General features: G+C 42.3%; 1 protein-coding gene across 9 annotated transcripts in view; it reads right to left on the reverse strand.

Moving 5' to 3' along the window:
* Positions 1 to 1,773: 1,773 nt before the first annotated feature.
* The window catches only part of THRB (thyroid hormone receptor, beta), a 279,375-nt gene continuing 257,482 nt past the window's right edge, over positions 1,774 to 23,666 (reverse strand). For all 9 annotated transcript variants that reach the window (XM_005863655.2, XM_005863653.2, XM_005863652.2 and 6 more), the window contains 6 exons: positions 22,746 to 22,846; positions 20,711 to 20,858; positions 17,314 to 17,519; positions 12,792 to 12,938; positions 9,862 to 10,120; positions 1,774 to 6,670 (listed from right to left, as the gene is read on the reverse strand). In XM_005863655.2, coding sequence (XP_005863717.1) covers positions 6,429 to 6,670; positions 9,862 to 10,120; positions 12,792 to 12,938; positions 17,314 to 17,519; positions 20,711 to 20,858; positions 22,746 to 22,846 — 1,103 coding nt within the window. In that variant the 3' untranslated portion in view covers positions 1,774 to 6,428. The remainder of the gene's footprint in view (positions 6,671 to 9,861; positions 10,121 to 12,791; positions 12,939 to 17,313; positions 17,520 to 20,710; positions 20,859 to 22,745; positions 22,847 to 23,666) is intronic.

Raw genomic sequence — 23,666 nt, forward strand, 5'->3', positions numbered from 1 at the left:
AACTCTCCAATAGAAAATGAATAATTTCTTAGGGAAGGAAATGTGTTCATAAGGGTTAAGATGTACATAATGTACAAAGGAGATAAATATAAAAGCTTTACACAATCTTTTTTTTAAAAATATATTTTTATTGATTTCAGAGAGGAAGGGAGAGGGAGAGAGAGATAGAAACATCATTGATGAGAAAGAATCACTGATCGGCTGCCTCTTGCACGCCCCCACTGGGGATCGAGCCCGAAACCTGGGCATATGCCCTGATCGGGAATCCAACCGGTGACCTCTCAGTTCCTGGGTCAACGCTCAACCGCTGAGCTACACCCGGCTGGGCTTTACACAATCTTTTGCATAGAAAATGGGAGGACTCAGAAAAGAGTACTTGGAACTGATCTAGCCCAAGGAAATAAGACATGCTTGCTCCATCTTACCTGGACTTGCCTCTTTCATGAGCCAGGTAGGATGTTATTAGACACTTTCCTTGGACAGTGTTTATTTGGTTCATGTCCTGGCCAAATCATGCTGAGCATCCTCTGTGTAAAGGAGACTCCCTTGCTGCACTGAAAACAGATGTGCTTTCAGGCTTAACTTTTGGTGTGGACATTTGTTGCTTTTGCTTGCTTGTTCTTCCTCCGTACTTCTTACAGCAGCAAAAGTTAGAATTTTCTTTGAGGAATTATCCCTGCCCCAACTCTTAGTCCTTAGTTTAGATGGGGCCGATTATCCTTCTTTCCCCCACCCAGTTCCAGGATTTCAGAGGATTAATTTCAGAGCTAATTAGCAAATCTGTCCTCCTTACAGGGATTGGCTCGAGAATGGGCATATGACCCAGTTTGGGCCAATGAGGATTAGACCCACAATTTTTACTGGAACTGTGGGGCAAAGAAACTCCCTACAATTGAAGCTGTTAAGGCTAATCTTAGTGCTACTGGGGGGCCACGCTAAGGTAAAAGGCTATGCGAGCATGAAATCTGTATGAAGATTTTTATAGAGGAATTTCTACAGAGGAAAATCTGCACAGAAAGATGAAAAGAGGCACCTCCTGACAATACTGAGGGAGCACCCAGATCCAGCCATGCCTGATGCTACCTTACCCCTGGACATTCTAGATCAGTGGTTCTCAACCTTGGCTGCACATTAGAATCACCTGGGAATCTTTTTAAAACCCTAATTTCTGGGCCTCATCCTCCGGGAATTCTATTTCTTTGTTACTAATGTTGTGGCCCCACCCCATAACAAAGAAACAGAATTTCTGGAGGATGAGGCCCAGAAATCAGGATTTTAAAAAGATTCCCAGGTGATTCTAATGTGCAGCCAAGGTTGAGAACCACTGCTCTAGATATTGCAGTTAATAATTCCCTTTAGGCTTAAGCTAGTTTGACTTACCTCTTCGTCAGTCATTACAGAAAGAGTCCTAACGTGTTCAGGGCAATGGGATTGAGATATATGTTGACAGGTAATATTAATATAATTCCATTAATAATATTCTGGACATTTTGAGATAAGATGAATATAGTCTTTGAGCTACAAAAAGTTAAGTCTTCCCTCCTCCTCATTCCATCTCTGTGGCCCTCCCCCATGAGACTTTTACTTCTCTCTTTCCTCCCCCACCCCCAATACCCTCCTCCCAAGGAAATTCGCTTATTCTAGTAGATGTTTATGAAACAAATGTTGTTCCATCCCTGTTTCCCTCCCTTTGGAAGCAGTGGAGATGAGAAGGGTAGGCAATACTGGGCCTAGTAAGAACATAATATTTAAAGAAAGAGACAGGAAAATACATCCATTATAAGCTTTTTTTTTCTTTTTTAGAATTGAAGCTTATGACTTTATCTATGCCCACTATATTCATAATTACAATTTAATATCTGCATACAAAAGCTATGTAAAAATTCGTTTTTCCCAAATATACAAATTTTCTTTTTGGATAGTTTAAAACATTTTGATCACAGATTTCAACAGAGTTTTAGGCTGAAAAAAATATTACCAATCTAGCAATATCACTTAACACTGTTTGCAACACACAGATCTTCCGATGACAGTCAATCTTTTCCTATTCTGTAGCATTTTTCTGATGCTCAGGGCATGAAAACATGATGGGGGTGGGGGGAGAAGTGTTTTCTCTGAAAAAAACATAGAGATCCAATTTGGCTCTATAATTGAATGAAAACGTGTGTTAATTGGGAAAACCCAAAGAAAAATGGGGCAATGACAGCTTATTCATGCCCTGATATCTTCTGTCTCGACAGTACACGTGTAATTAAATAGTCTTCCTTTGTCTTACATTGTGCTCCGTAATTTACTTGAGTATTATCTGAATCCTGAGGAGGACAGATTTCTGTTTGATTGTCTTGTGCATAAGGTGGGTCAGTTTGAACTGTGCAACAGAAAGCCACAAACAGCGTCTACCTGCACGATATTGCTTTTGAAGGCGGCATTCATTAATGTGGACACACACTGGAAATGCACACTTTTTGCATTTGCAAACATTTATACAGCACAGTAAAAATTCTGTGATAAGGCCAAACCTTTTTCCCCCCTAGTCCTTTTTTTTTTGCACATGTTTTTAATGTATTTTTTTTTTTAAGATTAAAGTAAAACGTTTCAATTGTAAAAAATACACACCGGGCAAATCCTTACCTGGATAATAAATATCTACATCACAGTACAATAAAATTTCTTCTCTATAAAATTTAAATATGGATTATAGTCTATCACTATCAAAAGAAACACTATGCTACTATTTCCATATTATTAAAATAACAGGAAAAATTACGAGCTTATTTGAGAACCTGATGCCATAGCCTTTGGAAAGGGCAGAGATTCAAATGTCCATGAGCACTCTTCCTTTTGAAGAGGAACTGCAGCTTGGTGACTCACTTAAATTCAGTTGATGAAAAAGGTTTAGCCTTACAAATGCTGGCTACATTTCAAAAACCATCAGACGGATTTCATAATTTATGACTCATGCAGCAAAAGGTCAATATGACACGGATAGGTTAGAGTTCCACAGAATAAGAATGTATCACCGACGATGACATGCCAGGAGGGCGCTCAGCAGTTCTGTGGATGCTGAGTCTGGGGTGGGGGTGGGGGGTTAGTGTTGAGGAGGGGCCAAGGCCTGCACACCTGTTCAGGGAAGAGCCGCAAGAATGGCGTTGCTGGAGCAGAGCCAAGCCTGGTGGTCCACCCCGATGACAGCGTTGCAGACCGAAGAGGTGTCACTGGGTCCCAGGTGAGGGACACGGCGCTGGGCTGAGGCATCAACACGGCAAAGCGCGTCATTGAAGACAGAGGCTCATCTGACTAGAAAAAGCTCTGAGGTGGCACATGGTGTGTTGAGCAGAATCATAAAGAGGAAAAGATCTTACTTTTCTCACTATTTCTGAAAATACTGCACAGCTAAGTTGAAGAGCAAAGTACACTTGAAGGTAACACACACACATACACATACACATACACATATACATATACACACACATACCCACACACCTCACTCATCCCCAAAAGTTAGGTGATTTATAAATAAGAATCCCAGTTGTACGGTGGTCTCCCCTACTGGGATGTCTCCCCACTGTGAGGGGTTTTGATCAGGTCCACACTTGATTCGACAGTCTGGACTGTATAAAAAAGTGTTTTAAAAAAATCCAGAGCAAATCCCTCCTAATTGAGTTTTATGAGATGGAGTCTTGAGATGCACGAAGTTCCTCAATCAGTTACAGAAGAAACGAGCTACTTTGACCAGTAGGGTCATGATCCTTTGAGTTCTCATAGCCTTTCCTTTCTACCTGAAGTGCGTTAAGGCTTGTCACCCTTAGCATAAACAAGAGTACTAGATAAGTGGTTTGCCTGTTTAAGGCAATCGTTTAAGAGGCTGAGGCTCAAACGTAAATTTACTTGGGGCTGTCTGGATTACTGTAGATATACTGTGTCATTTGGCCAATGTCTAATCATGGTTAATCCACAAATCATTCCAATTTCGCTTGAAATCAGGCTCTGTACTTATATTTGAATCTGGGTGTGTCTAATATGTGGGGGAATCGCTGTCAAACAGATTGAGGAGAACTTCCTGGGAAGGCTTGATGCCCAAGGAGTCTGTGAACCTTCCCGTACCCCACCTGCTTGCCTCCCTCTCAGTGCCTTCTCAGGGAAATCTGCCCCACGCCACAAAGCTCAGAGTTAACCCTGGAGCTAGAAGGTGACTAAGGGGTTATGTTTCAGAGTCAACAGAGGGAGCTGAGATGTTAATAAAGCAAAGACTTAAGGAGACTGGCTAGAGGCTGCCCAGAGAGAACTAAACCTTACTTTCTGTAGATAAAGTCAAAGTAGGTAGTCTGCCCATGACCTTCACGTTTACACTTTCATTCTCTTCACCTAGAATGAAAGTGTAAACATGGTTAGCAAGTTCCACAGAGATGTTCTGGTTTCCTTCATCTAGAAGCCAGTGTAATTGCTCAAGTGCATTAAACATACACATTTCCTCTCAGATTATTTCCAGTCACTCTTGGGATATTCAATGCCGTTCCTCTTGTGTTTCCGAGGCCGTCCTGCCTTTCTCTACGCAGTTGACGAGTAGTGTGTCAAATTCTTATTTTGAATCAATACCAAATATTTCCATATCTGTTAGGAGGGCCATAATTTTTGTCTAATTAAGGTAGAAATTTGAATATGAAGGAAACTGTCAAAAGACCCAGATTTTTCTCCCCTGAAATTAATAGAGTATTAAGGATTCGAAGGAATTTAGAGTTTATGACTTATTCACCAGGACCTAAGGTGAGAAAACCAAGACCCAAATCTAACAAGGTCACAAATCTGTCAGTTGACAGAGCACAAATTAGAACTCTGACACCCTGGCTTCTGGGCCAGTTAAAAAAAAAAAAAGATCTGACTTGGTTTTCACAGTGACTTTCATTCCTTTGTTTTTAGGTAAATCTCACTGATATGGCTTATTGTCCCCAGGATTTCCAGGATAAGGCAGTACAGGCAGGCTAAAAAATAGTGTTTGTCTACTATGCCAGTGAAGAATGAGATACATTCAATTGCATGGGTACATTCTTTGCCCATCTTCTGACGTTGAAGTGATGAGGCAATGTCACCATTTGTTTTCTGGGTACAAGCTACTCCAATGTTTGTTATTAGGGAGGTGAGATAGGTGGGGAAGGTGAGTGAGGGTTCCTGTACATGATCTGTGGGCGTTTTCTGTTGAATATCCCTTAGGGCAATTCTTTAACAGGGACAGAGAGCGTCAGTGGCTAGACCAGTGTTTGTTTAGAGATAGTCAAGCCACAGAATCAGAGGGAAAAGGAGGCTAGGAGACATTTTTGTGAGTAGAGCAAAGAGCTTGAGGATTCAAGACTAGAAGGAGCACCCTCAAACCATCAGTCCATGAAGAGTGCTCTCAGATCACTGTGCTTCCTTCAACTTGGAATGTAACTGCACTAGTCTCTCCTCAGAATTCCTCCACAAGACTCCAATTTCAGCTCATTATCTCTCCTTGATTAGAATATGTAATCCATAGGGAAATCTGTTGTCAGCACAGCAAAGATGCAATCAGGATTAATAACTTTAGGAGTTTGAGAAAGGATGGATTAGATGTCATTGAAAAATGACAACTGTAAATAGGCCTAATTTCTATGGAAACGTTCTCTGAGCCTTAACTGTAAAGAAGCCTTCCTACTATGAGGTAATAATATGTGAATTTTTGGAAACTCTTGAGTCACTGACAAACATTTCTAATTTCTTTGAGCTGGCTGAAGAAAATGATTTTCCATGTTGGTCTCAATCAGTCAAGTACCTGCATGGCTTTGAGTCATGCCTTGAATAACTTGAATTAAATCATAAGATTATAAAAATTCCAGTGAAAGAATAGCTGATTTTGGGGAACAAATATTTCTATACATTCCAAGTTAGGCTGCCAGGAGAGAATGAAGAGTGCTGAAGCCAGCATGCTTTAGAATAAACAAAACTTGTCCAGATCTTTCCTTAGAAAGCTGGAAGCCACATCTAACCAAAGATGGTCTGTGTCCTGCTAACTTGAGTCCTGCAAAAATCCGAATTGGATCAAGACGAACACATGATCTTGGTTTTAAGGCTTCTTTAGTCTTCTGCTGTGCCATTTTGCTTGCTTGAGTCTCTGACCAGGGACAGATGGGAGCTGGTGGTGGCTTGGTGCTGGTGAATTAATGATGGTCCCCACCCCACCTCCCTAGCTGTAAAAACATCAAAGCATTCACATCAAAGGACTGGAGAACAAAATGCAATAGTTGCAAGTACCCGCATTCAAGGGGCAATTTCATCCATGTCTACGCCAAGGACTAGCTCCCTTTACAATCCCTCCCAACACAAAGAAACAAAGGAACAAACAAAAATGATCTAGGCAATGGAATGAAATGACACCCAGTAGTGCTGTAGGAATTATGAGAAGGAAGTCAGCCAGTCTAATCCTCAAACACTTCCAAGAACAACGGGGGGAAGAGTTCCGTGGGGCATTCCACCTTCATGTGCAGGAAGCGGCTGGCATGGCAGGCTCCAATCATCCGCAGGTCTGTCACCTTCATCAGGAGTTTTGGCCAAAAGTGTGTCACGTGGTGTTTTCGGTAATTGATATAGTGTTCAAAGGCCAGCAGGAAACTATCTTGGTATTTTTCTATTCTCTCAACGCAGGCGAGCCCTGGGCGATCTGAGGGGGCGCAAGAAGATGGATGTTAATTCAGAGGATGGGAAGGAGAGGGACTGCCTTGCCTGATTCAAGCCCTTTAATGTGAAAGTGGGCAGATCTGAGGACCTTCCAACTCCTAGAAGTGAGCACGGGTGCCACATGAACTCTGGGGCATGGGCACTAAAATACCAGAACGTGGTGTAATTGCTATGAAGGAAACCAATGCTTTGTTCTGCTAATTACCTCTGGTTTAGACAGTCCCTCCATGGGTGTGAATGGCAATACCTTCCTCACAGGTCTAGAAGGAGAACCCCACCTAGAGAGCTGACAGACGAAGCATACCAACGGAACAGTTTTGAGTTTCCAGTGGCTCCCCGGGAGAAAGAGGGGGACGAGCATGGACATGCACAGAATAGAAGGAAATTGGGAACAGGGGCCTGGATGCCAAAGGAGGAGTGTTGGACAATGAGAAAATCCCATGACAACAAGGAAGCACAAGATCCAATTTAAGTTGTGTGTCAGGCTGTGGTGAACCTCTCCTTCCCTTCCCTTATACGTTAGTAAAAGTTCCACCTGTAGCTGCCTTGTGTTGGGGGTCCTGTAGGGGGTTAAAACAAAAAGAAAAGGGGATGCGAGCTATCCAGAGTCGGAACTTGAGGAGACCAAGAGCATGTAAAGACCGGGCACTCTCCCCACTGCTGTGGGAGGGGACTCAAGGCTGTCACAAGGGGGCTGGGTGACTGTGGAATGTCCAGGCTGCAGATACTTGAATTACAAAAGTAATTTATAAACCTGGATGAATTCCTCAGACAGCTCCAGAAAGCCTATCCCCACTGCCCAGGTCTCCTCAGCTTGCTTTTTGTAGCTCCAATCATATAAATTCACACTCCAATTGTCCAGTGATCAAAGAATCTGTATTAGTAAAAATCTATATAAAGTTCTGTTTAATCTGAAAGGAAAGAACAGGGCTAATGGTTCAACTCACCTTTCTGAGTCTAAAAATATATAGGCGTTTGGAATCCCCTATTTAGCTCAAATTGGAATTTGTGCATTCTTATTTTGTTTTCCCCCCTTCATATTTGATGTTGCTACTCTGTGGATCTACTCACTCCCTCTCTCTCCTGGTTCCCTGACTTCTCTTTTCCTTTGAATGTGCCAGAAGAATTCTCCACAGGATCCTTTAATTTTTGATCCAAATAGAAACTCAACACAATATTGCTCTGATGTATTCCTTTAAAGGGATAACCTGGGTTTTGTGGGATCAAACTCTGTCTCTTGATGAGACATAAAGATAAGGTGGTCATATAAATGATGGAGAAAAAGATGAAAGGACATTTGGATGATGCTCAAGTTGTACTAAACCTGTTTATGAAAAGAGAAACATTTTTAAAGGTCAAAGACTATTTTTAACAATCTGAGACAAAATTTCTCAAGGATATGTCTTTCAGGTCATCTCCGTTTTAGCTCTCTGGTTAGTAGTGTAGGACCAAGGAACTTGGTAGCTTGTAGTAGCTCTTAGAAAGGTCTTTGAAGAAAAGGCCTAAGGTTTTGTGTAAGTGAAATGCCAAACAAAGCAATGGGGCTTAGAAGACAATTCTGAGGAGGAACTGGAGCTTCAGAGCACTGATGTGTAGCTGTCAATGGCCAAAGGTAAAGTGTTTTGTAACATTTCCCTAGGCCTGGCAGCATTAATGAAAAGTGCCCAGGTCATTCAGGTGGGGAACACTTTACAGTCATTATGTCACATGGCTGTCAGGCAGGCAGAAATGGGAAGAATCATTCAGTTCGGTGTTTGACAGAGTTTGGAATTACACTCACAATTTTTGCCATTCCCACATACTCCCTTTATCTACCTTGCTTAGATTATTTACTCAATCTGTTAAATTGATTCACTAAAGAGGAAACTTCTATTATTCATTAAACAAAAATCCATTTGCTGGAGGTAGAAGAGGGTATAGGGGGGATTAATGGAGACTTGACTTGGGGTGGTGAACACACAATATATAGACGATGCACCTCTAAAATCTATATAATTTTATTAACCAATTAGAGGCCCAGTGCACTCACTGGGGCGGGGGGCAGGGAGGAGGGGTCCCTCAGTCCTGCCTGTGCCCTCTCGTTGGCAGTCAGACATCCCTCTCACAGTCTGGGACCCCTCGCTCCTTACCGCTGCTGCAGAGGCGGGAGAGGCTCCAGCCACCCCTGCTGCACTCGCCAACGTGAGCCCAGCTTCTGGTTGAGCAGCGCTCCCCCTGTGGGAGTGCACTGATCACCAGGGAGCAGCTCCTGCGTTGAGCATCTGCCCCCTGGTGGTCAGTGCGCATCATAGCGATTGGTCGTTTCACCATTCGTTCTGCTCTTTGGTCGATTTGCATATTAGGGTTTTATTATATAGGATGCCACCCTAATAAATACAATTAAAAATCCATTTGCCATAATAGATGATAACCACAAAAATAAATGCATGGCAAAAACCTTACATTTTAGCTAAAGGTAGTTGCTCAAAACTGTTCCTGAGATCTGCTCTCTCTTTCTTGGAAAGGGAGGTTAGCCTGGCCAGAATGGCTCAGTTGGTTGAGCACCATCCTATGTACTGAAAGGTTGCCGGTTCGATTCCCTGTCTGGGCACATGCCTGGATGTGGGTTCTATCCCCAGTTAGGGAGCATACAGAAGGCAACTAGTCAATCTCTCTCACATTGATGTCAGTCAGTCTGTCTTCCTTCTTTTTCTCTTTCTCCCCTTCCTCTCTCTAAGCATGTCCTCCGGCGAGAATTTTTTTTTTTAAAAGGGAGGTTAACTAGTGTTAGGTGTTAAAGACAGACCAGCATCAAACCGAATCTCTCTTTCTGCCACATTTAGGAGCTATAAGAAAGAAATAACTTCCTCACTATGATTCTGTATTAGTTAAAACTGTCCTTGTATCACTGAAATCTCAGTTAAAAGATTACCTTGACCCCCCTCTCCAGGAATATAATTCCACTTATATAGTTCAATTTCTTTATTTTTAAAGGATACTGAAGCCCAGAGAAGCTGGGGTTCCCTCAAGACCACATAGGGAGTTCTTAGAAAAGCTATGTTTTATTTCTACTGAAAGACTAGGGCCCCAGTGAGCTATAATTCTGAAGCTAAAGAGGAATTAAAAACTCATCAGGTGATTTGAATTAGCACCCAAACTCTCCTGACACCCGGTAATGAGCCTGGACACACTCACCTGAAGACATCAGCAGGACCGCCTGAAGGAGAGCTACTTCAGTGTCATCCAGGTTGAAAGAAGACAGCGACATGCCCAGGTCAAAGATGGCATCCGACACCACCCCAAGACCCCCATTTTTCAGCTGGCCCCGTGTCACTGCCATCTCCCCGTTCAGGGTTAAAGTCTCACTTTCTGGGTCATAGCGCACAGCAGCGCGAAGGGACATGATCTCCATGCAGCAGCCTTTGAGGAGGATTATCTGGTCTTCACATGGCAGCTGAAAAGAACCGGCCCACATCAGCAAAGAACAAGTGGACAAAGGTTAGTCAAGAGCAACATGCAGTATCATAACGGCTTCCTGTGATGGACACTCGTCCTAAACTCTTTGAGCATGTGGACTTTGTGGCTTTTCCCTTCCTACTTGGCTCCAGACTTTCCAAATACAACCATATATTTGTACTCCAAGTTGGTCATTATCTTCACTGACTTTAATCTCAGGAGTTTGCATTTCTTTGGCATAAGATACAGATCTCCAACTGGTATTAAGCAGTCGAGTGAAACTGCTTATATCTCCTTACTCTGGAGTTTGTATTATAACCCAACTAACTGCTTGAGAGCTGTGTTTATGTTAAATTTGCCAACACTTTTGACTTATAGCTCCAGTAATCAACAGATGACTCTATGCCAGTGGTTCTCAACCTTCCTAATGCCTCGACCCTTTAATACAGTTCCTCATGTTGTGGTGACCCCCAATTTCATTGTTACAAATTGAACATAATTAAAGCATAGTGATTAATCACAAAAACAATATGTAATTACATATGTGTTTTCCGATGGTCTTAGGCGACCCCTGTGAAAGGGTCGTTCGACCCCCAAAGGGGTCGCGACCCACAGGTTGAGAACCGCTGCTCTATGCTTAGCTGGCAACTGTGCTTGTCTTTGTTTTCTGAAGCAAGTTTGCTCCTTGAGTCTCTTCAAAAGCACTGAACCAGACAGTCCCTTACAGATGCCTATTACCCACAAGGCCCAAGGTCACCCATTGAGTTAGGGGCAGAGGTGAGGCCAGCATTCAGACTTCTGGCTCCTAGGATTATATTCTCAGTGCTTATGGCACCAGAATTGCTCCACAGGCTGTATCTCTCTGTCAATGTGGCGATCTCTTTTTTAGCTAATTTGGTTGCTTTAGTGAATCAGGATTTGTGACAGTGTAATAACATTAATAACAAACTTTACAAAAGAATTTTGCTAAGAAAGATGATTAAAAAAAATCAGAGTTGTATTTTTTGAATAGGGAGAACGTTTAATTAAATGCCCTTATCAAAATAGATTGAAAGACTATTAATTACTGTGAATTTTTGTTTGTTTTTGATGAATTGGACATCATACCAAGATTTATGTGTACCACCTTATTTAATTTTCACAGCAGTGCAGGGAGGTACATATTCTGCTTCCAATTTTATCTATAGATGTGGAAATCCAGGCACTGAGAGGTTGAGGAACATGCAAGGGGTGGTCACATGAAAGTTTTGTGAGCGAGGCCAGGATTTGAAGCTCTATCTGTCGGAGTCCAATGTCAACAGAAGAGAACACACTCTTTCAAGTACTCTGGATAGGACTGGGTTTCCATAAACAAGGGAAATGTAAATTACACATAATCTCTATCTCTTCATTAAGCAAGTTCAAATTCTTTTTGGGAAATACTCTTGGCAATACCCAAAGTTCAATTTATTATATAAAACTAAAGGTAATACTACTAACTTACATTTAAAACACTGGGTATTTCATATTTTTTTACTAACTCAACCTAGTTACTTTACCATATAATTTCAAATTGCTTAGCTTTTACTGCAGAATGAAAGTATATATATTATGTGTGTGTATATATATATATATATAATACATATGTAATAAAAATATTATATTATACGCACACCATATATATATAAAGATGAGATGACCAAGGTTTGAAGACATTTAATAACTCATCAAGAATTCTTGCCCATACAGTTGACTGCAGAACCCATGCTCTCAGCTACCACAGGGCAGAACTGCTCACGTTAGGGATGAGTGTCCCACAGGGTAAGTCTATGACCTCTGGTAGGTGAGCTCCTCAAGGTGCCCTGAAGATGGGCCAAGAAAGGGTGAGCTTATAAGGAAAAGAGGGAGGACTTAAGGGGATCTTAAAATCTTTGCTCTGTGCCGAAACCGGTTTGGCTCAGTGGATAGAGCATCGGCCTGCGGACTGAAGGGTCCCAGGTTCGATTCCGGTCAAGGGCATGTACCTGGGTTGCGGGCACATCCCCAGTAGGAGATGTGCAGGAGGCAGCTGATCGATGTTTCTCTTTCATCGATGTTTCTAACTCTCTATCTCTCTCCCTTCCTCTCTGTAAAAAATCAATAAAATATATATATAAAAAAAATCTTTGCTCTGTAAGGGTCATCCTCTATTCTTGAGGATTAAAAGGCAACCACACAGCCATCTTGCTGGGATACACAGTTAAAAGAATATAGATTAAGACTCAAACCATGGCCCCCACATATAGATAAATTAATCACTTTGACCTCAAAGTTCCCCATCTGTGAAATGGGGTTAATTAAAGCCACCCTGCAGATCTGTTACAAGGATTGTATTTAATGTGGGCAAACTTGAGCATGATAACTAGGACATCGTAGGTACTGAATAAATGCAAGTATTGCTATCATCTTTTCCTATGCGCGGAGTTGGGAGGATCTTCATCGACCTCATGTGGAGAAGCTAATGAATGATGACTGAGTAGAGAGGGTGGGAAAGTATAAATGAAAGGGTGCACTTTCATTTTGGACTGACATTACTTTTATAGGACTATCCCTACTAGTTAATATTAAATTATAAATAATACTCAGTATTCCTGGAAATTGATGGAACTACAATGAAAAAAAAGGCAGAAGAAAAACAATCATTTCCTCACCTCACAAAACATAGGCAACTTTTTGGCAAAATCCACCACTCTGGTAATTGCTGGTGTGATGATTTTTGTAAAATGGCTGAAGGCTTCCAAGTCAACCTTTCCACCTTCTGGGGCATTTACTATTGGTGCTTGTCCAATATCTTCTGGCTAAGGAGGAGAGACAAGAAAGAGTTAAATGATGAAGTTGAAAGACCTCTATCCTACTTCTGATGTGGAAGAAAAATGTCTTCTGGACAGCCAATCTGTACACCCAGTTTATTAACAAAGTATAGAGTTGTCCATGTATGTCTCTGAGCAAAGATATATGTCTTGGCCATTGCTGTAATAGGCCTCAGTGATATTGTTCATAGGATTGGTGTGTGTGTGTGTGTGTGTGTGTGTGTGTGTGTGAGAGAGAGAGAGAGAGAGAGAGAGAGAGAGAGAGAGAAAGAAAGAGAAAGAAAGAGAAACAAGAGGAATTTGGGCTCTACTTCTGAAAGCACAAAGGGTATATATTCCCACCAGGTGACATACATTCTAGGGCATTTTCAGAGTGCTGCACATTCTGATGAGTGTCTTTGTGTGCGAGGTGGGCTCAATGTGGGCAGTGAGGAAGCGGGGCAGGGGGAGGGGGAGAATGCGGGAGTCCCAGCAGACAGCACCCTGTGGTTCACTCTTGTTTCCCACCCAGCTGGGGTTCAGCATCCTGTCTGCTTACAGACTCCAGTTGGAGGAGGTCACAGCAGGGTGAGAGGAACGATCTAGGCTGCCTATAGGAACTGAGTCATGCAAACTTGGCACACCCTCAGGCAGAGGGGGGATTTTACTAGTATTCAATGTCCCGAGGGCACTTCTCTGCTATTCACTTGCCTAAGAACAATCCATGGTCTTGCTGCTCAAAGGGTGGTGTAGCAGCATGGGTGTCACTGGGGACTTCTTAGAAATACAGAATCTTAGCTCTCTCCTCAGACTCAGTTGTGCAGAATCAGCATTGTAGCAAGCCCCCAGGTGGTTGTGCTCCCAATGCTCACGGGAGCTGTCTAGCTCCCTAGCCTGGCGTTCGGTGACTGCCATGGTGTGGCCTCCAGGTATCCCCTGTTGTCACCAGTGCTTCCTGTTTGGGTGATAGAAGCCTTTCTGAGTTGACTGCACTTGTCTTATGATCTGCCCACACAGACCACACATGGGCAAGTCATTCATCCTGTCTGAACCTTTTGCTCATGTTCCTTTTTCAAGGCTACCTCATTCAAGAATGTGAGAAATCAGACAGTAACTCTGCCAGGGGAAAAGCAGGGCAGGCTGGCCCTGGTTCAGATGGTCACATTTTATACTTGGGTGAAAAAATCCAATCAAAGCCATCCCTTTGCATGGGAATTAAGGGATCAGAATAATAACACATGTCAACACACAATAACACAATGCCAATAGACAATAATGTTGTTGGTATGTGTGTGGGGGGAATGGTTCACTCCAAACCGAACTGCCCCTGGGAGGTGTAAAAGTGAGTTACCCTTGGTGGGGAGACACTGCTTTCCCTTGTCTGGCACCAGAGACTTCTTGTTCCTGTCCCAGTCCACATGGACTCTTCACCATCACTGTCATCACTTGCAAATTGTTGGTGATTAAATTGAGCATTTAAATGGATGGCGAAAACTAGAAAATTACATGATGGAAGGTTTTTGGAAACAGTTGTACAATGTGGCTTTAGAATTAGGAAAATCTGCATGGCTTTTGCAAAAGTGCCTATTTGCCAATGACTCTTATTTCTCAGCACAAATGTGGATTTGAACCCCGGGTGAAACCACCAGTCTCTCTATTTTTGACTTGAGTCCTGGTCTTAGGATAAAAAATGATGAAGAAACTCTTTTGGGGGAGTAAGTTACTTACCCATTCCGATAAATGAATACTTCTAGCTTTTACGACAATATATTTTAATCCCTTTTGATACATTACTATTATTAGCATAATAGGCCTCCTCAAATTCTATTTCAGAGCAAGATGAGCCATTATCACATGAAAATAAATGAAATAAATGAAATAATATGCAGTGTTGCAAGCAAAAAAAGGGGTCTCACTACATAGGAGACACAAATCCTAATGTGTAGAAGCCTATTCAGGACCTGAATGCCATTTAGCAAAGCTGACTTTAATGAAGAATTCCTAATGTCTTTGTAGGAGTAATTCACCAACCAAAAGAGTGAAAATTTCATCCTGAGCATAAGTACTCAATTGAGGTCATCCTTCTGCAAGGAATATTCGTAAATATGTATTTGTAACCTGGCTGAGACACGGCTTAACTGTACTGTCTCTGAGGATGGGCTGGTGGAACTGTATGTTCTGCTTAATAAATATTTATTGAGTTCTGTTCTGGTTATCCACCGCTGTGTAACAAACTACCCCAAGACTTAGGGGCTTAAAAACAACACATCTTTACTCTCAGAGTTCTGGGGGTTGATGGTCTCAGTTGCGTAGTTGGTTCTCACTTGGGGTCCCTCATACAATTGTCATCATATGGCACCAGAAGCTGGTGTCATCTGAAGGTTTCTTTACTCACATTTCTGGTGCCTGGGTTGAGAACCTCTTCACATGGCTAGCTTGGGCTTCCTCACAGCATGGCAGTTCTCAGGGTAGGTAGGCTTTTATTTACATGGCATTTAGCTTTCCTCAGAGAAACAAGATAGCTTCCCCCTCCAAGATAATCAAATGGAAACTACAAGGCTTCTTATGACTCAGCCTGAGTGGTTACTCTTTCCAAATCCATTGTTTAAAGGAATCATAGACCAGATTCAAGGGGAGAGAAAAATAGACTCTACCTCTCCATGGGAGAATGGGCTGTGTATACAAGGAGGAAAGAATCTAATGGCAGCCAACTTGGAGAAGAGCTTCCACAAATTTCAACAATAAATGTGCCAGACCCTGGGTACAATGCTGAATGGAACATGGTCGCTCCCCCGAGTTGCAGGAGTGATCCCAGGCACAGAAGGGGATTGGCTGATAGAAATGAAGTTCATTGTAGAGATAGATGGGACAGTGCAAGCATTCTGATCTTTCCCAGCACCCCTCTAAGAAAAAAAATGGCCTGAAGAAGTGGTTATTTATATTTGGATCAAGAGGGGGCAATTTCTTGAACAGATCAAGCAGCTACAAATAATATACATTTCATGTCAGCTCTTAGAATCATCTTTGCTAACATTGTTGGTAGAAGTCGTCAACAAAGTGAATTATGGGTAAGATTTCCCCTCTCCCCAAATTTCCTACACACACACACACACACACACACACACCAATCCCATTATAATGGTGATGTTGAAGTAGGAGGACAGTTATATCATTATACCTTCTTGTTCGAGTGGAAAGGTACTCTCATGTACCCTAGAGATAAAAATAAACCCATAGAACAGTGATGGCGAACCTATGACATGTGTGTCAGAGGTGACACGCGAACTCATTTTTTTGGTTGATTTTTCTTTGTTAAATGGCATTTAAATATATAAAATAAATATCAAAAATATAAATCGTTGTTTTACTATGGTTGCAAAGATCAAAAAATTTCTATATGTGACACGGCACCAGAGTTAAGTTAGGGTTTTTCAAAATGCTGACAGGCCGAGCTCAAAAGGTTCGCCATCACTGCCATAGAATGTCTGATGCAGGGCTCAGTGAGATACTCATGAAGGGTTCGTGTCATAAACCAAGAGCAGGGTCAGTCTCTGCGATGGTCAAACACCAGCTGGTGGTGGGATGGGTAGTCCATCTGGTGAGGTGGGTGGAGGGCCTGGACTTGGAAGTAGAAGACCTGAGTTGGCCTTGGGCCTGGCTCAGTCACTTTCTAGTAACATGATATTGGGTGAGCCACTTAAGGCCTTGGCTTGTTTTGCGTATCTGTAAAATGGGATAGTAATTCCAGCCTCAAAGCATTGCGAAGTTCAAAGGAGAAATGAGTGGCAAGGACTTTCACAATGGTTACTTTTATAAAAACATCAAACAACGATACTCTAAGGGTCTTGAAAGTCCTGTTTTCTCTACATGCCCCCTCTTCGCCCCCATCCCTACTTTGTCTTCCTGGCCTTGAGAGAATTTAAGCTAAACATTTTGACTTCTACTGACATAAAAATGCATTTGAGATAAGGAATACTTTGTTCTAGGGGTTATTCTGAAGGGAATATTTTGGAGTGAGCTTAGTGGATTAAGTATGTATGTAAATGGACATCTGAGGGAAGAAATGAGCATAAAAGGGAAAGCTGGCAGGTAATGAATTTTACTAATTAATCCCCAGCTAGTAGCAAAAGCAAGCAGATAATGTGGCCGTAGGAACTGCTCTGGAATCTAGGGACCCACAAACAGTAGTGCTAGGAGGGACTCTTGCTCTCAGGGAGACCTGGATTCCATTCCTGGCTCTGCAATCACCTGACTTCTCAGTGCTGCAGAGTCCTTCTCAGTAAGATTGGCTGGTCACCTCAGCCCCCAGGGCTGTGAGGACTAAGTGAGATGAAGCAGAAAGTGCTGACTCGCAGCCGCTATTCAGCTGTGCTAGGAGCCTCACCAGGAATTTCCGCTTCTGCTTCCAGTGGCTGCCTTGGGCATTGGTGGCCACGTGGGCTTCAGTGACGGTTTTGATGAGCTCCCACTCCTCGTCGGTGGGCTCCGGCTTGTGCCCGATGGATTTCTGCAGCTCCTCCCGCCGTCTCTTCTCCCGGTTCTCCTCAATCAGCTTCCGCTTTGCCAGCCGCTTGCTGTCATCCAGTACCACTGGGAGGAGAGAGGGAGACAAACACACAGATACTCCTAGACACGTGGCAGACTGCACGTCCCAGGACCGTTGGTGCGAAGATGGCTCGGCGGGGCCCACAGGGTGGGTCACACTGGGGCGTTTTCTCCCTGGGCAGCACACTGCCATCGACTAGCCATTGTCCAATATGAGCCCGGGTGCCAAACTCCCAGTGCCTAGCCAGCTTTTCCAAACAAAGCTGGTTGGACACTGGGCATCCCAATCCCACAGAAGCTGGCCCTAAATAAGAACGAAGCAGGGAGAGGACAAACCTATTCTACCCACAGGTTCCCAGATGAGTCTGTCTAGCCAATTATCTGAATTCACTCTTTCAGTTTCTATAACTCCCTTCCTCCCTCCAAATGGCTCTTACTAAGAGAATTTAGGAGGTTAAAGAAAGTTCTGTAGCAATAAATGGGACACTGATGATCCCTTCCTTCAGCTCCTCATTAGCTCCCTTCCTATATAATAAAAAGCTAATATGCAAATTGTCCCCTTAGGAGTTTGACCGACTGGGAGTTTGACTGCTTGCTATGGTGTCCGCTGAATGAAGGAAGGCCCTGGCCAGCAGCTGGAAGGCCCTGATCAGCCCTGATCGCTGGCCAGGCCTAGGGATCCTACCCGTACATGAATTTCATGCACAGGGCCTCTAGTAAGGAATAATTAGAATGTGGCCAGGCTGTTCTTGAGTTTCACAGGTACTCACTTTGTATTATTCTCTACCTGGTCAACCCTTATTGGTGGGAAAGGCGCCCAGGCTTTGCCATCTAGAAAGATCTGGGCTTGAATCATGACACAACCACATTCTAGCTGTGTGACCTCTGGCAAGTTAGTTAGGCTCACTAAGCTTACATTTCTTCCTATAAAATGGGATCAATAATACCCACTTCACAGGGTAGTCAATGTGATAATGTATTAAAAGTGCTTCAGTAAATGCAGCCATGATTTTTATCATTTATGCAGAAGGGAAACAAAAAAATCTATACTTCTGTGGTTAATTTCCAAAACAAACCCATTTGCCAGACTCTTAGTAACTATACGTGGAATGGAAAGGCTGAGGTTTACCACTATAGAGTCATGGTCTTTTGGGTCTAGAAGGAACCCTAGATATTATTTAGTCCAACTCTCTCCTTCCACAGAGGAGGAAGTTGATCCAGAGAGATGACCACTGGCCTAAAGTCACACAGCAAGTTCATGGCAGAGCCAAGACAAGACCCAGGACACGTGACTCCAGTCCTACATCACTGTCATTTCCTGATGAAGGTGTGGCCTGCTAGGAAAAGAAAAAAGCAAACACAGCAGGAAGAAGAAAACCAAAGGTGCTCAGCGAGTCTGCAAACAGAATAATCACCTGGATTTGATTAGATCACCAACGTCAAGTGAGGATTGACAAGTGTGGGGAATATGAATGGGCCCTGTTCAGTCATTGTAGTTCACTCATTAAAGGGAGAAGAGGGAGGGGGCTTTACTCATAACCCCATTTACCAAATGCATACACTGTGCCAGAGATGGTTGCATCAGATGCGCATTATCTAATTTGATCCTGCAAACAACCTGCGAAGTAGGTGATCATTTCACAGAAGGGAAACCAGAGATAAGTCTGATGGCCACACAGCTAGTAAGTAGCAGATCTGGGACTCCAAGAGTTTTTCTGATTCTAATGCCTGAGCTCCTATAATAATAATAATACTTCACAAGCAAATAAGGTGCATTCAGAATGGAGTCCCACCCAGTCTAGGTTAACACTGAGTTTTCTTAAACCTCATAAACATTCGTATCTTTAAGTTCTCAATAGAACAATGAAATGGATACTTATTAATAACAGTTCATTTTAGTGACACATATAAGTATTTGGTTCTTTCTAGGTCAGTCATTTTCACGTACCCTTGTCAGGCATATTGTTGGCAATGGCTAAAAGCCTTTAAAAGATAAAGACAATATGCTCAGCTGGGAGGTGGGATTAACCCTGGATTTGCAGCCTAACACCCTAACACAACCCTCCTCCTTTTAAAAACTCCCCATTCTGTCTTCTTTAATGGGCAGACCAGAACATTCCACAGATATTTTTGTTCTGAGAGAACCCTGTTAGTCACGTAAACATAAGCCATCAATTGATTTCCTCTTTCATGGGGAAAAAAAATCCTTGATGCATTCCTTTTTTCTTTCTTTCCTATTTTTTCTTCCTTCCTCTTCTTTTTTTTTTTCTTTTAGTAAAGGTTGGAATCCTTTATTGATGTGCAAAAAGTTTATGCCAGGAGAGGTCATTAACAACTGAGAGAACCCTGTTAGTCACATAAACATAAGCCATCAATTGATTTCCTCTTTCATGGGGAAAAAAAATCCTTGATGCATTCCTTTTTTCTTTCTTTCCTATTTTTTCTTCCTTCCTCTTCTTTTTTTTTTTCTTTTAGTAAAGGTTGGAATCCTTTATTGATGTGCAAAAAGTTTATGCCAGGAGAGGTCATTAACCCTGATGCCTGGCAAAAGAGAGGCCACTCGTTCAGAATGTCACAGTCCTTATTTTATTATTAGATTAACTAAAGCTGCTGGTGTAAATCCCCTCCTCGGTGTGGGGAGAAGAGACCCAAATGGCGGCGCTAATCTCACCACCATATGCTGTGGCACTTTGAAAACTGGGTAGGAAGACTTCAGCCCGGAATGTTTTTAAGGCCAAAAATATAACCACCAACCAACAGCAGGGTGACTCCTGCAATAGCACTCAGCTTCACATTCTTCAGAAATTTCTGATCACGATGTTTTCTGCCAGTGCCCTGTCTCCGAAAATGGCCACAAAATAAATTCCTGTCTCTGCTTTTGAAAAAGAGTAGGAGTCATCCATGTGGTTCTCCCCACATGAATGTTGTGTGTAAAATTAGACCTTCCCAAGGTGAATGGACAAGACTCTCATTTATAATCTCCATTGCAGACAGAGTATTGCGAACAGTCTTGCAACTATGAAAGGGATAATTTCATCGCTTTCCCTCACCCATCAGCTGGAGACGTGCAGAGTTAGAAGCTGGAAACCACCCAGCAATGACTGCGGAAATGCTAGGTGTCTCCCCTCTGTCCACATGGGTTCCTGCTCGCTTTTCTACCAGGCCGATCTCCTTGAACCAAACCTTTCCCCAATCAACACCCCTTGAATATAAAACAAAGGAAGAAGATTACTTACAATCTGTTGCCATGCCAACATAGATGCATTTTTTAAAGCGACATTCCTGGCACTGGTTTCGTGTAACTTTGTCTATGACACATTTTCCTTCATATTTACAGGAATAGGATGGATGGAGATTTTTCTGAATGGTTCTTCTAAAGAAACCCTACATGAAAAAGAAAGACCCAAGACAACAGTTTCATATTTTCTAGAAATACATGACTCTAGAATCTCATGTCCATAGAGCTGTGATGGATTGTTTTGGGCCTGTAGCTCTACTTATTCAAATATAGGACAGTTGGATCAAAGTAAATGTAAAGAATTCTAAATCTGAGCTGAAGAAGATGTCACAGGACTACAGAGTTAATATCTTTTTTTTTTTTGGCATTTATTCAAGGAAAAGAGGCTAATGGGAAAGTCTAGTGTTTGCTTTTATCTTTCTAAACATTGAGTAATAATATAAATAAATGATATTATTTCATTTCATAGAGAGCCATAATTATGCTGCTAAATTAAGCTATGAAGAGATTTGCTGTACTTTTTAATGGAGAATAAAAGAGCTGGAGACTTACTTGCAATACTTTGGTGTCATAATTTAATCATTTAGTAATTAAACGAATATAACTGCCTTTAGAGATTTAGTTTAGTTCTTGTTTTTGACTCTTGAGATAGCCATGATCAGTTCAGATCGTCCTTGAAACAACAGTACATGGGGAGTAGAAAATTTCAGGTTCTCTATCACATTTTTCCCACAGCTCATTGCATTAGGGTCGTTCCTTTCATCATACTCTTTTTCTTTTTTTTTAAAAAAAATATTTTTTTCCAATTGATTTCAGAGGGAGAGAAAGAGATAGAAACATCAATGATGAGAGAGAATCATTGATCAGCTGCCTCCTGCATGCCCCCTACTGGGGACTGAGCCCAAAACCTGGGTATGTGCCCTAACGAGGAACTGAACCGATACCTCCTGGTTCATAGTTTGATGCTCAACCACTGAGCCACACTCTTTTCCTCCAGTATCCGCAGACATCCACCTTAAGTTCAATGTGTTTCTTCCTTTCTTAAGGCATGGGAGAATGCCACTGTGAAATTTTCTGAGGATGCCATTTAGTTCCAGGCTTAGGTGGCTTACGTAACACTCTCAAGGGTGTGTTCTACCAGAACCTTTCTGGACATGATACTTAAGTCTTAGCAAATATACTTAAGTATTGTAGGAATTGGTAATGGCACAGAGGACTTATTGTGAGCAGCTCATTGCAAAGTGCTGTACACATATCTTCTGTCTCTTCTACAACTTATGAAGTAGGGACTCAGTATCTCCATTGTGGGGTTTGGAAAATGAAGCCTCAGACAGGTTAAATCACTTGTTCAAAGTCACATGGGAACCACATGCTGGATCTTGGCCTGGAACCCAGGAATTAGACTCCAAATCAGCAGCAAACAGCCTGTGGCAGAGTGAACCCTGTCTCCTTAAAACACTGGTGATAAAACAGGAGGAGAAATGATAACTTCTTGGGATGATAACATGTCGTATCTATGCATTTTAAAACTCAAAGGGAGTTTTTATTTCATTATCTCCCTTTCTAAAAAACCAGACAGACATCACACTCTCCCAAACATTCATTTAATTATTTTTGATTTGGAAAAAAAAATTAGTTCTTTGCCCTGACCGGTTTGGCTCAGTGGATAGAGCGTCGGCCTGCGGACTAAAAGGTCCCAGGTTCGATTCCAGTCAAGGGCATGTACCTTGGTTGCGGGCACATCCCCAGTAGGGGGTGTGCAGGAGGCAACTGATTGATGTTGCTCTCTCATCGATGTTTCTAACTCTCTATCCCTCCCGATTCCTCTCTGTAAAAAAAATCAATAAAATATATTTTGGAAAAAAAAAATTAGTTCTTGAACATGCCAAAAAAATAGAGAACTACCAGACACCTTGAAGATCACAGGCCAGGAATGTTGGAAATTGGGTCTAATTTGAACTGAAACTTAAGGTTGCATTCTGGTGGGAGGGGCCTGGAGCTGGGCTGGACTCCTGAGGACCCTGGGCAATTACCTTGCAGCCTTCACAGGTGATGCAGCGGTAGTGATAGCCCGTGGCCTTGTCGCCGCACACCACACATAGCTCGTCCTTGTCTAAGTAACTGGGGATGTACCCTGTGAAGGAGGAAAAAAGAAGGGTGTGAGAAAATAATATTGTGTTAAAGTCAAAGACATACCACAGCCAGGAGGAGGATAAGGAGAAGACAGGAGGTAACATGGATGAGAGAGGAGGCAAGACAATTATTTTATACATTTTAATATAATTTTTGCTTTAGGATCTATTTCTCCTGATCATTGAGATTTAAATATAAAAGGTAAATAAAATGTTTAACGAGAAAACATTTACAAGTCTTTCCCTGACAATATACTTCCCCAGTATCTTAACCTTAACCTTATCTGGCATCTTATCTCACACTTACAGAGCTTATGAGGCCCAGGGTTTCAGAATGCCTTAGAAATAGGTGTGCTCACACTTGTGCAAGTGGGAACAGACCCAAAGATTGTGGAGCCAGGATCCGAGACACCGAGTGCTCTGGATTCTGGTCAACACACTCTTTTTGTTTATTTTAGATCTTGTCTTAGAGGGCTTGGTTCACTTTGAAATCAAGGCACCAGGCAAATAAATTCAGAACACTTTATAGCTGGAAAGTCCTGGGAGATCATCAAATTCTTTTGAGGTGAACAGGCCTTCAGAAGTTTGGGTTTCCTTAGGACAGCGGTTCTCAACCTGTGGGTCACGACCCCTTTGGGGGTCGAATGACCCTTTCACAGGGGTCGCCTAAATACATCCTGCATATCAGATATTTACATTACGATTCATAACAGTAGCAAAATTACAGTTATGAAGTAGCAACAAAAATAATTTTATGGTTGCGGGTCACCACAACTTGAGGAACTGTATTAAAGGGTCGCGGCATTAGGAAGGTTGAGAACC

This window comes from Myotis brandtii, unplaced genomic scaffold (genome assembly GCF_000412655.1).
Source record: "Myotis brandtii unplaced genomic scaffold, ASM41265v1 scaffold18, whole genome shotgun sequence".
Classification (NCBI taxonomy): Eukaryota; Metazoa; Chordata; class Mammalia; order Chiroptera; family Vespertilionidae; genus Myotis; species Myotis brandtii.